This window comes from Trachypithecus francoisi, unplaced genomic scaffold (genome assembly GCF_009764315.1).
Source record: "Trachypithecus francoisi isolate TF-2019V2 unplaced genomic scaffold, Tfra_2.0 Lachesis_group17, whole genome shotgun sequence".
NCBI lineage: Eukaryota > Metazoa > Chordata > Mammalia > Primates > Cercopithecidae > Trachypithecus > Trachypithecus francoisi.
The window spans coordinates 1,367,410-1,381,189 of NW_022681462.1; the positions used below are offsets into that span (position 1 = coordinate 1,367,410).

At 49.4% G+C, this 13,780-nt stretch overlaps 1 protein-coding gene across 3 annotated transcripts in view; it reads right to left on the reverse strand.

Annotated features, from left to right (window-relative positions):
• FAM178B (family with sequence similarity 178 member B) overlaps nt 1–13,780 on the reverse strand; it is a 117,212-nt gene that overhangs the window by 97,573 nt on the left and 5,859 nt on the right. For all 3 annotated transcript variants that reach the window (XM_033238907.1, XM_033238909.1, XM_033238908.1), the window contains exons 2-4: nt 4,750–4,813; nt 4,109–4,530; nt 2,929–2,990 (exon numbers count right to left, since the gene is read on the reverse strand). In XM_033238907.1, the coding sequence (XP_033094798.1) occupies nt 2,929–2,990; nt 4,109–4,530; nt 4,750–4,813 (548 nt within the window). The remainder of the gene's footprint in view (nt 1–2,928; nt 2,991–4,108; nt 4,531–4,749; nt 4,814–13,780) is intronic.

Below are 13,780 nucleotides of genomic sequence, written 5' to 3' on the forward strand. Positions count from 1 at the left end.
CAGATTTTTAAGGCAATGGGGACGGGTTGCATTACATAGACTGTGCTTTCCCCAGATGAGCAGAGAGGAGCAGGCGGGCCACAAAGAGACAGTTCTCACCACACAACTTTCAATGCATCTTTACTTGCGTACCCTTTTTTTTTGATACCAGACATCACTGTGTTGCCTAGGCCAGAGTGCAGCGGCTTTTTATAGACGTGACCAAAGCATATGACAGCCTCAAATGACTGGGCTCAAGCGATGGCCCACCTCAGCCTCTCAAGGGACAGCAGGCAAGCACTCGGCTTCACTCTGTTTTTTAATGCACCAAGGCCGAGGGCTAACCCTGCTGCTTCTCAGCCACATGACCAGGAAAGAGCTCGTGCCCTGACTGTTCGGCATCCGCAACACCTGCACGGCCTGACTGCAGCCACTTAGGGCAGTCCTCTGCTCCGACTCATTCCCTTTCTCTCCTTACCCTTTCCGCCTGGCTCCTGGGGCTCTGTTCTCCACCACTAGCCCCTGCGTGCCTCACTTCCTCTTTCAACTGGCTCCCACAATAGCCCCACACACCTGTTACCTAGCCAGAGCCCCAACCCCTCACCCTCCTCCCGCCCTGCAAACCAACGCAGCCTTCCTTGTCCTCACGCCCAGGCTGTGGAGAGGGCCCTGGGAGCCTCCCCAGTCCCTGTCTGGGCCCTCCAGGTGCCCATCCTGGTTGTGCCCATGGGTCCTCAGTTCTCTAACATTTTCTCTCTACCCCAGGCCTGTGGTGAGCTCAGATCCTGCTAGCCAGCCACTCACTGAGTGATTTCTAGCTGAATGTGATCGGGCCCCTCCAATGACCCATGTCTACCACCCAGGCCACCAGACCCACCAGAAGCCCCATCGCCCTCCTCCCAGGGGCCTCCTGGCTGTGAGCCCCATCCCAGGCCCCCTCAGCCCCTCATCACTGTACCTCTCTTGCCCTTTCCATCCCTTCTCCATATGCAGCCTGCGCTTTCTTAAACAAGAGAAAACATATCTCTGCCTGCTTCAGTTTCTCCCACAATTCAGCCTTGGGTTCAACAAGGCCCCTCAGGCTCCAGCCCCCTGCACATCTCATCTTGGCTGCATCTCCTGCCTCGCCCCTCTAACCCCTCTGCACTGAGAATGTGGGTCCTGGCCAGCACAGTCTGTCTTACCCACCTTTACATATGCAGTCACCCCCCTCCTGCCAAACCAAACTTCTTTTCCTGCAAGGTTCAGTGACAAGGACATATCTGGGAGCCTTTTCTGACTCCAAGTTAGGTGTCCCTCTCCTGGGCTCCTCCGTGGCGATGAGACAGTGTAGGGAGTATGAGATCATTATGCTAAATTGCCAGGGAAGCAGAGGCTGTGCCATCAGCTCCACTATCCAGAGCCTGGCACGGCACAGCACACAGCGTGCTGTGGACTAAATGTCTGTCTTCCCAGAATCCCTACGTTGAAGCCCTAACCCCAGTGTAGATGTATTTGGAGTAAGAAAGTAATTAAGGTAAAATGAGGTCATAGGATGGGCCCTGATCCCACAGGATTAGCGTCCTTAAAAGAAGAGACACCGGAGAGCTTGTGCTCTCTCTGCCACGTGGGAGGACACAGCAAGAAGGAAGCAAGAGAGCCCTCACCAGGAACCGACCGACCGCAGCCTCACTCCTGGGCTGCTGGCCACCAGAACTGGGAGAAATAACTGTTGTTCAAGCCCCAGTGTGTGCCATCCTGTTACAGCAGCCCGAGCTGACCAGCACACAGCAGGACCCTCCCAATGCCAGGCACACTGACAAGCAGGCACGAGGAGGCCCCAGCTGCTCATTTTCCTGCCAATAATTTCAAGCGTCTACTAAATGTCCATCACCATGCTGGGCACTGTGGAAATCTATAGGCATGGTCCCTTCCCTAACGTACAATCTAATGGCACAAAATCTACTGAGGTGAAGGAGCTAAACAATGCAAGTCCCCGGGTCAGAGGAGCCCAGAGGGGCTGCACAGCAGAGGCAGATGACATGACTCCATGGCGGGGCAGAGGGGCAGGAACAGACTGAAGAATAATTCATCCCAGTGCATGAGGAGCTCCCTGCTAACAGGGCTGGGAACTCTGAGGAGGGTCAAAAGAGAGGGCATCAGTCCTCCCACCAGGAGAGCTGGGTGTTCGCAAGTGGCATTGCCCCCACCCACAACTTAACTTCTGCAAACACAATGGACATGCACTGAACAAAAACAACACGACACAACAACAGGACAGGACAAAGACTTAGGAAGTGTGAACAACCTGCTCACGTGCCATCAAATAGCGTGGCCCCATGAAGATGACCCCCGTCAGTCTCCAGCCACCTGTACCTCCCTAGGGATTTCCAATCTCATTAGAGGTGACTGCTGCCTTCTGCGCTGTCTTTGGAAACCACTTAGGGCAGACAGGGAGAGCGCTAGTTAGAAGCTAATATGCGGGCAGAAGGCAAACGTGAAACTCAGAGTGGATGGGAAAATGGGCAAAGCATGCCTGCGTGCTGGGGAAGAAGGTGGCAGCAGAAATGTTAGGAAGTCCCATCTGCCCAGCATGACCCTCCAGCCACAGCCAGGCTGTAACCCTAAGCCACAAAGCGGTCCTGCTTTTCCACTTCCCTCTCATGTAACCCTTGAGTGGGAGGAGACACCCTAGGACTGGCAAGAGTTGGGCAGAATGGAGCCAAGGTGGAGAGGGGACCCAGAAGGAGGGCTCTGTTTGTGCTAGGAGTCTGGGGGCTCTCTGCCTTGGTACGATGTCACTCCCTGCCCTGGCGACCGTCCCCCGTGCCTGTTACTGATCAGAGCACACAGGTCACGCTGAGTCTGGGTGGGAGGCTGCCGTCCTCTGACCAGACTGCAGTGCGTCCCGGGACTGCTGCCAACCCTGCAGAAACAAGCACCCCACGACAGGCCACGCCCTGTGCTCACCTCTTCTCCTGCAGTAAGTAGTCCAGGTTGTTGAAGTAGCTTCCTGAGACCCTCCAGGATAACTGGAGAAACAGGACGTGGGAATAAGGATGACACAGAAGGACAAAGATACAGGGGAAAAAAATTTTTAAAAAACTGTATTAAGCCCTTTATTTCGTTTGTTTTTCTGAAAAAATACTATGTTCACATGATTAAAAAATCAGAAAGTATAAAGGCGCAGGGTAAAATGTCTCCCTGCCCCCACCCCCACCCCCAGCCACCTGTTCCCTCCCCACAGGTGCCCAGAGGATGGGCATTCCTCATGTGCTTTCAGAGAGACTTCACACAGAGACAACAAACAGTACCGCATCACAGGTGCCAGCACATCCCGCCACACGGCCTATCGTGCACCAGGGTCTATCCTGCACCACACTCTTCAATCTCAATGATCTGACATCATTCCCTACCAAAGCCAAAGAGCTTCTCTCCCCATCCTATTCCCCACTGTGCCCCTCCCCATTGCCCTCTCCTCCTCTCCCTCTCCTTCCCTCCCTCTCCACCCTCTCTTCCCTTCTCTCTCTCTCTCCCCCTCTCCCCAACTCCCTCTCTCTCTCCTTTTCTCCCTCCCTCTGTCCCCCTCTCCCTCTCTCTCTCTCTCTCTCTCTCTCAGGCTGTTACAAACAGCTGAAGCCCATTCTTAGAAAAAGTGCTCTCCATCCACGGCCTGCAAATGCCCCGCAGTCTACAGAGCAGCAGGAGCTTACTCCCAATTTGAAGTTCATCACCGAAGTTCTATTTAGGACTCCCCATCCACTGGACCAGAGTCGGCTTGAGTCTTTGCGGACAACCAAGCCCAGAGCTCAACTCTGAGAGCCCTCCTTGCTCCGGGGCCATCACCCTAACCTCAGCCATGAAAGCCTCAAGGGGCCCCATGAAGTGGCATAGAATTTGGTGCCACCCGAAGCCATCTGTCAGCAGGAGTTACGGGTGGAGACACAGGGCGAGGTGCATCCTGGCCTTGGGGGCCTGCACTTCCAGCCATGAGGGCCCAAGGGCTGAAGGGGGATGGTCAAGGGGAAGTGGCTGAGGAAGGGCAGCTGCGCTGTGGCTGAGGAGGGGGTGGCCTGGGGTAGCTGTAAAAGGGGTGGCTAAAGATGGGTAGCCAAGGAGGAGAGGCCTCCAAGGGTGGACACAGGCTCACCTCTGGGGCCGCAGCCTGCTGGCTTGGGTCTGCCGTGTTCCAGAACAGCTTCTCCGGCAAGGCCAGGCCCTTCTTCGGGTCCAAATCCAGGTGTTCCTGCTCCAACTCCTCGGGCAGCTCACCGGCCAGTCTCCTCAGGTCCTGGGGGCCCGCCACACCCACCCACCTCTGGGCCGGGGCCTCCCGACTGGCCTGCAACACCCTCGGGTTGAGGAACTCCACGGGCGGGGGGCTCCAGTCGGTGGGAAATGTGTCCCCGGGCGCCTCCATCTTTGGCTTCTTTGGCGATGTAGGAGCTGGAGCCGAGGCAGGGCTGCAGGGCCGCCGGGCAGGGCAGCGGGGCTCCTGGTCCAGGGGATGGTCTGAAAAGCCATCCTCCAGGCCGGACAGGGGGATGGGCACAGTGGCAGCTGCCTGCACCCCTGCAAACAGGACAGAATACTGTGGTCCCCCCGCCCGCCCACCTGCCACCATCCCAGACGTCAAGCCACACTGGGTAAGAAGAGGAGCAAATGGGTGAAAGAACAACTTGGGGTTGCTGCGGGAAGGATGCAAGGGAAATCGTTCTGCCATGGGCTCTCCATTTCCTCTTGCCCCCAAACCTCAGTGGGGATTGACCTGTGCAGGTGAGAGACGCCTACCTTCTCTCAGAGGAAGTGCTAGCACTGTCTCCTGGGGCTCAGCCATCTGCAAGCAGTGGGACATCTGTTCTGGAAGGAAGTGCCTGTCAGGGGAGGTGAACCTCCAGAAGAAAGCTAAAGGTTCTAAGCCCTGTGCTTCCCACAGAGGAGGGCCTGGGCCCACTGTGCTCAAGAGGGATTCCTTCTCCAGGTCCGCCCTGAGGACTGGGCCTCCTGATCCCACCAAGGTCAAGTTGCTGAGATGGAGGGAATAATCTAACTTCTCATTTCAAGGACATGATGGGCAAATATGAGGACATCAATTTTTTTTTTTTTTTTTTGAGATAGAGTCTCACTCTGTTGCCCAGGCTGGAGTGCAGTGGGGCAATCTTGGCTTACTGTAACCTCCATCTCTAGGGTTCAAGCGATTCTCCTGTCTCAGCCTCCCGAGTAGCTGGGACTACAGACATGTGCCATGGCACCCAGCCAACATCAATATTTTTCTAAACCCACACAAAATTAAAACCAGCAGCTGGGCACGGTGGCTCACGCCTGTAATTCTAGCACTTTGGGAGGCCGAGGCGAGTGGATTGCCTGAGCTCAGGAGGTCAAGACCAGCCTGGGCAATACAGTGAAACCCCATCTCTACTAAAACACACGCACACACACAAAAAGAAACTTAGCCAGGCGTGGTGGCGGGCGCCTCAGTCCCAGCTACTTGGGAGGCTAAGGCAGGAGAATTGCTTGAACCCAGGAGGTAGAGGTTGCAGTGAGCCAAGATGGTGCCACTGCATGCCAGCCTGGCGACGGAGCGAGACTGTCTCAAAAACAAACAAAAAACCCAAAAACAAAAACAAAACCAAACCAGCACAGCTCAGCAGAAAAGCTATGTTCTGAGATGACACCCCACCCATCTTACTTACTTGGTGCCACCCTGTAAGTCTGTCTGTTCACAAGGTGTGGGACAGGAATGTCTGGTTCCTGCCAGTTCCCAAGCACCAGCAGAGACCTGGCCCACGGGAGGCATCTGTGCATTTCTGCCGAATGAAGGAGTGATTTAAGAGGCCCTGGGGCTGGCCCAACAAGCGTTCTCCGGTAGGAGGAACTGCCTGTCTCCAGTCAAGATGGACCATGCCACACACAGAGACATCTCCCATTGGATCAGGCCCAGACTCAGATAAACTGCAACACAGATGAAAGGCTAATAAAGTGTCTAGTGATCAAAGGAAACAGCAGTTTACAAAAAACAAATAACAAGATTCAAAGGCAATAGTGAAAGAAATTCAAATCAACATGACTATGACATATCAATAAATAGTTAAAACATTAAAATTTTACAATAATGAGGCTAGGCATGGTGGCTCATGCCTGTAATCCCAGCACTTTGGGAGGCTGAGGATTGTGGGTCACCTGAGGTCAGGAGTTCAAGACCAGCCTGGCCAACACGGCAAAACCCCATCTCTACTAAAAATACAAAAAAAATTAGCCAGGCATGGTGGTGCACGCCTGTAATCCCAGCTACTTAGGAAGCTGGGGCAGGAGAATCACTTGAACCCAGGAGGCGGAGGTTGCAGTGAGCCGAGATCGTACCACTTCACTCCAACCTGGGCAACAGAGTGAAACTCCGTCTCAAAATTAATTAATTAATTAAAGATATAAATTATAATCTCCAGGGTAATTACTATGGAAATAACTTTAAAATATACAGAAAAGGGGCCGGGTGTGGTGGCTCACACCTGTAATCCCAGCACTTTGGGAGGCCAAGGTGGGCAGATCACGAGGTCAGGAGATTGAGATCATTCTGGCTAACATAGTGAAACCCCGTCTCAACTAAAAATACAAAAAATTAGCCGGACATGGTGGCGGGTGCCTCAGTTAGGAGGTTGAGGCAGGAGAATGGCATGAACCTGGGATGCGGAGGTTGCAGTGAGCTGAGATCACGCCACTGCACTCCAGCCTGGGTGACAGAGCGAGACTGTCTCAAAAAAAAGGAAAAAAAAAAGGAAATGAGGAGGCAATTAAAACAATATACTACAAGAAAATAAACACAAAAGAAGGCATTAATGGAAGAAAAATATATAGAAAACAAATAGCAAAATGGCAGAAGTCACTCCTTATCAGTAATTGGTTTCAATATAAATGGATTAAATTCTCTAATCAAAAGACAGAGATTGGCAATATAGATTTAAAAAACATGATTCAACTACCTTATGGTATCTACAAGAGACTCACTTCATATCCAAAGACGAAAATAGGTTGAAAATGCAAGTATGCAAAAAGATATTCCATGCAAATAGTACTAAAAGAGAGCTTGGTTAGTTACACTAATATCAGACTTCAGTGACTTTAAGTCACACAAATAAACTTTAAGTCAAAAATCACAAGAGACAAAGATACTATATATTGACACAAGAATCAATCACCGGCTGGGCGCAGTGGCTCACACCTGTAACCCCAGAACTCTGGGAGACCGAGGCAGACGGATCACTTGAGGTCAGGAATTCGAGACCAGCCTGGTCAACATGATGAAACACCATCTCTACTAAAAATACAAAAATTAGCTGGGCTTGGTGGCATAAGCCTGTAATCCCAGCTACTCAGGAGGCTGAGGCTGGAGAATTGCTTGAACCCGGGACGGGGAGGTTGCAGTGAGCGTAGATAGTGCCACTGCACTCTAGCCTGGGTGACAGAGTGAGACTCTGTCTCGGACAAAAAAAAAAGAACGAACCAATCATCAGAAAGCTGTAACAGAGATGTCAATCAAAGAACAAAAAATTTCCATCAGATGGGGGAATGAATTCCAGAGTTCTACTGTATAACATGACAGAATAACATGTATAGTATGTATAGTTACGTACTATGTACAGTTACGTACAGTAAATACATTGTACAGTAATGTATAGTATTCTTGAAAATTGCTAAGGAAGTAGATTTTAAGTATACTGGCCAGAAAAAAATCGTTAGTATGTGAAGTAATACATATGTTAATTAGTTGGATTTAGCTATTCCACAATATATGCATACTTTTCGAAAATTGTTTTAATTGATGCATAACACATGTATACACGGGTATATTGGGGGTACATGTGATAATTTATACAATTTGTAAAGATCAAATCAGCATAACTGGGATATCTATCGCCTTAAATGCTTGTCTTTTGGCTCAAAACATTCCAATTATTCTCTTCTAGCTATTTTGAAATATACCATAAATTACTGTAAACTGGCCGGGCGCGGTGGCTCAAGCTTGTAATTCCAGCACTTTGGGAGGCCGAGACGGGCGGATCATGAGGTCAGGAGATCGAGACCATCCTGGCTAACACGGTGAAACCCCGTCTCTACTAAAAAATACAAAAAACTAGCCGGGCGAGGTGGCGGGCGCCTGTAGTCCCAGCTACTCGGGAGGCTGAGGCAGGAGAATGGCGTAAACCTGGGAGGTGGAGCTTGCAGTGAGCTGAGATCTGGCCACTGCACTCCAGCCTGGGCAACAGAGTAAGACTCTGTCTCAAAAAATATATATATATATATTACTGTAAACTAGTCACCCTACTAATCTACCCAACACTAAGTCTAATTTATTCTATCAAGCTGTATATGTGTACCAATTAATAAATCTATCCCCCATCTACACATTTCAAAACATGTTACAATAAATGTAGCGTAGTTCCCCCTTATCGATTTCACTTTCCACTTTCAGCTAACTGCCATCAATCACAGTCTTAAAATATCAAGTGCAGAAGGCCTGCCTTGGCCTCCCAAAGTGCTGGGATTACAGGCATGAACCACCACGCCCGATCAAATATCCTACTTTCAATAATAAAACAACTACACAGAAGGCCGAAAGTAGGGGAATTGAACAACGCTATAAGCCAACAGAACACTTTACCCCACAACAGCAGAATACACATTCTTCCCAAGTACACATGGAATAATCTTCAGGACAGACCACATGGTAGGCCATAAAACAATTATTTTTTTTTTTTTGGCGGCAGGGGGAAGAGAGTGTTACTTTGTCACCCAGGCTGGAGTGCAGTGGCACAATCTCAGCTCACTGCAACCTCTGTCTCCCAGGTTCAAGCAATTCTCCTGCCTCAGCCTCCCAAGTAGCTGGGACCACAGGTGCCCGCCACCATGCCCGGCTAATTTTTTATATTTTTAGTAGAGACGGGGTTTCACTGTGTTAGCCAGGATGGTCTCAATCTCCTGACCTCATTGGTCTCCCAAAGTGCTAGGATTACAGGCATGAGCCACCATGTCCAGCCAAAACAATTCTTTTTTTTTTTTTTTTTTTTTTGAGAGGGAGTCTCGCTCTGTCACCCGGGCTGGAGTGCAGTGGCCGGATCCCAGCTCACTGCAAGCTCCGCCTCCCAGGTTTACGCCATTCTCCTGCCTCAGCCTCCCCAGTAGCTGGGACTACAGGCGCCCACCACCTCGCCCGGCTAGTTTTTTGTATTTTTTCAGTAGAGACGGGGTTTCACTGTGTTAGCCAGGATGGTCTGGATCTGCTGACCTCGTCATCCGCCCGTCTCGGCCTCCCAAAGTGCTGGGATCACAGGCTTGAGCCACCGCGCCCGGCCAAAACAATTCTTAATAAACTTAAACATTGAAATCATAGAAAGTATCTCCTGACCACAATAAAAATTCCTAAGTATAATATCTAAGAGAACTGAAAACAAATATCCACACAAAATATTGCACACAAATATCCACAGCAGCATTATTTATAATAGTCAAAAAGTGAAAACAGGCTAGGCAGAGTGTGTGGCTCATGGTAATCCCAGTACTTTGGGAGGCCGAGGCAGGAGAATGGCGTGAACCTGGGAGGTGGAGCTTGCAGTGAGTCGAGATCGCGCCACTGCACTTCAGCCTGGGCAACAGTGAAAGACTCCATCTCGAAAAAAAAAAAAGTTAAAAAAATACAAAAATTAGCCAGGCGTAGTGGCATGAGCCTGTAGTCCCAGCTACTCGGGAGTCTGAGGTAGGATAATTGCTTGAACCCAGGAGGTGGAGGTTGCGGTAAGCTGAGATCATGCCAAGGCACTCCGGCCTGGGTGACAGAGCAAGACTCTGTCTCAGAAAAAAGAAAAAAAGAAAAAGTCTAGGCCGGGCGCGGTGGCTCAAGCCTGTAATCCCAGCACTTTGGGAGGCCGAGATGGGCGGATCACGAGGTCAAGAGATCGAGACCATCCTGGCTAACACGGTTAAACCCCATCTCTACTAAAAAAAATACAAAAAACTAGCCGGGCAAGGTGGCCGGCGGGCGCCTGTAGTCCCAGCTACTGGGGAGGCTGAGGCAGAAGAACGGCGTGAACCCGGGAGGCGGAGCTTGCAGTGAGCCGAGATCGTGCCACCGCAATCCAGCCTGGGCGACGAAGCAAGACTCCACCTCAAAAAAAAAAAAAAAAGAAAAGAAAAAAGAAAAAGTCAATGTGAACCATAGTGTTTTTGGGGAGTTTTTTTTTTTTTTGGCAGGGAGGGTCAAGAATTAAAATTGCTCTTTTTTGTCGTTGTTGTTTTAGCCAGACTCGCTGTGTCGCCCAGGCTGGAGTGCGGTGGCGCGATCTCGGCTCACTGCAAGCTCCGCCTCCCGGGTTCACGCCATTCTCCTGCCTCAGCCTCCCCAGTAGCTGGGACTACAGGCGCCGCCACCTCGCCCGGCTAATTTTTTTGTATTTTTAGTAGAGACGGGGTTTCACCGTGTTAGCCAGGATGGTCTGGATCTCCTGATGTCGTGATCTGCCCGCCTCGGCCTCCCAAAGTGCTAGGATTACAGGCCTGAGCCGCTGTGCCCGGCCTAAAATTGCTCTTTAAACAAACTTTTATTTGGGGATCTCAAACGAGTCTGGAATATTTGCCAAAGTCAAGAAAACTCTACCAACTAAAGGTTTTAGTGTTGCAACGTCCACAGAGATGGTAAGAATAAAATAGGAGAAGCAGCAGAAACTGCTGATGCACCAATAACAATTCCACACAGCAAAGGCTGCATGCAGTAGGGGAGGGGGAAGGAGGGAGGGATATTTCCTCCATTTTAGATCAGTTTCTTTTCTGAGCACAAGTGCTTTCTGTGTCATCCTAACAATGTAAAAGCCCACTAAGTTTAGGATGCATAATACCGGTCTCTGTTCTACTCAAGCGTTGACGGTTTTTGCTGTTCCAGTTTTGGCTGCTTCTCAAGATCACGAAGCCCACGGCACTCTGCAAGGGTTTTTGCAAGTTCAGCAGTTCATTGCTGGCGGGTAGGGTGGGGGGGGGAGGGGGACCGGCAAAAGGGAGCCCTTTCAAGTCCATCAGAGGAGAAAACCTGTCATTGCTAATGGAAAGAAAACGACACAACTTCTCAACTATTCCTCTTTATCCTCACGTGCATCTCCTCCACACTGATGACTTAGTTCTCTTCTCTTCTCACCTGAGTGCACGGAAGTTGTCTCATCTGAGATGACTCAGCTCATGGCCTGGCGCAGAATGGATTCTCAGAAAATTAGGTGTTTGGCGCTACTGTACATTGACATGCACCATACCAAATGTTTGAATGTTTCTATGAACATCATCTTCCTTGCCTTTTACATACACAAAATCACACACATTTATTTTAAGATCCAGAGGGTACATGTGCACGTTTGTTACATGAATATACTGCATACTGGTGAGGTTTGGGCTTTTAGTGTGCCTGTCACCTGAACAGTGAACATTATACTCAACAGGTAATTTTTCAATCCTCACCCCCACTTTCAACCTCCCCGCTTCTGGAGTCCCCAGTGTCTGTGGCTTCCTTCTGTATATCCAGGCGTACCCATCGTTTAGTTCCCACTTGTGAGAATATGTGGTATTTGACTTTCTGTTTCTGAGTTATTTCACATAGGATACTGGCCTCCAGCTCCATTCTTGTTGCTGCAAGAGATATGATTTCGTTCTTTTTTATGGCTGCGTAAGTATTCTATGGTGTACATGTCAATTTTTCTTTTTTCTTTTTTTTTTTTTTTGAGACAGAGTCTTGCTCTGTTGCCCAGGCTGGAGCACAGTGGTGTGATCTCGGCTCACTGCAACCTCCACCTCCCGGGTTCAAGCGATTCCCCTGCCTCAGCCTCTGGAGCAGCTGGGACTACAGGCACGCACCACCACGCTCGGCTAACTTTTTGTATTTCAGTAGAGACGGGGTTTCACCGTGTTAGCCAGGATGGTCTCCATCTGCTGACCTCGTGATCCACCCACCTCGGCCTCCCAAAGTGCTGGGATTACATGCATAAGCCACAAAAAAGTGCCCAGGCATTTTTTTTTTTTTTTTTTTTTCGAGACAGTCTCGCTCTGTCATCCAGGCTGGAGTGCAGTGGTACGATCTCGACTCACTGCAACCTCAATTTTTGTACTTTATTAGTAGAGACGGGGTTTCATCCTGTTGGCCCAGCTGGTCTCAAACTCCTGACCTCAAGTAATCTGCCCGCCTTCGCCTTCCGAAGTGCTGGAGTTACAGGCGTGAGTCACTGCACCCGTCCTATATCACATTTTCTTTATCCAATCATCTGTTGATGGACACTTAGGTTGATTCCATAACTTTGCTATGGTGACTAGTGCTGTGATAAATATGAGTGCAAGTGTCGTTTTGATATAACAACTCGCCTTCCTTCAGGAAGACACCCAGTAGTGGGATTAGTGGGTTGAATGGTAGTTCTATTTTTAGTTCTTTGAAAAATCTCCATACTGTTTCACATAAAGGTTTGACGAATTTACATTCCCACCAACTGTGTATAAGTGTTCTCTTTTCTCTGCATCCTCGCCAACATTTGCTATTTTTTGACTTTTGAGTAATAGCCATTCTGACTGATGTGAGTTGGGGCTGCACTGAGTCACATATATTTCTGTTGAGAATGTACCTACGTGTCAAATTGGTGGGTCACAGGGAATGGGTACATCCATTACGGTACATACGGCTAAACAGTTTTAAAGTAGTAGAATGAGTTTATCCTCCTGCTAGCCACATGTCAGAGTTCTCCTGTTCCACCTTGTCAACACTTGGCATTGCTGGTATCTTAAATGTTTGCCATTCTAGTCAGTGTGCAACAGTGTCTCCTTGTGGGGTTTTTTTGAGACACAGTCTCTCTGTCACCCAGGCTGGAGTGCAGTGGCGCAGTCTTGGCTCACTGCAACCTCTGCCTCCCGGTTTTAAGCAATTTTCATGCCTCAGCTTCCTGAGTAGCTGGGATTACAGGCACACACCACCATGCCCGGGTACTTTTTGTATTTTTGGTAGAGACAGGGTTTCACCATGTTGCCCAGGCTGGTTTAGAACTCCTGAGCTCAAGCGATCCTCCCGCTTTGGACTCCTAAAGTGTTGGGATTACAGGCGTGAGCCACTGTGTCCGGTCTCTTTATGTATTTTAAAATTTAATTTTAAAAAGTTTTTTTGGAGATGGGCTCTTGCTCTGTCACCTAGGCTGGAGTGCAGTGGTGTGATCATAGTTCACTGCAGCCTAGAAATCTTGGCCTCAAGTAATCCTCCTGCCTTAACTTAGCCTCTTGTGTAGCTACAGCTCCAGATTCATGCCATAATGCCCAGCCAATTTTATTATTTTGTGTAGAGGTAGAGTCTTTCTATGTTGCCCAGGTTGGTCTCAAACTTCTGGGCTCAAGTGATCCTCCCACCTTGGCCTCCCAAAATGCTGGACTACAAGCATGAGCAACCAAGCCAGCCTCCTAGCGTTTTTAAATTTGGGTTTCCCTGGATCTAAAGAGGTTGAGCACCTTTTCACATGGTGTCCTGACCTAGATATTTTTTCAATTTTTACATTTTTAGTTTTTGTGGGTACATACACGCATCTTCTTTTGTAAAGTGCCCATTCAAGTCTATTGCCCATTTTAGATGTGCGAAGTATTCTTCACACAGTCCTGAAATGAACCCTCGATCACTTACATGTGCTGCAAATATTTTATTCCACGGAATGGCTTCTCTTTCATTCTTTTTTTTTTCTTTGAGATGGAGTCTCACTGTCACCCAGGTGGGAATGCAGTGGTGTGATCTCAGCTCACTGCAACTTCCCGGGTCCAAGTGATTCTCCTG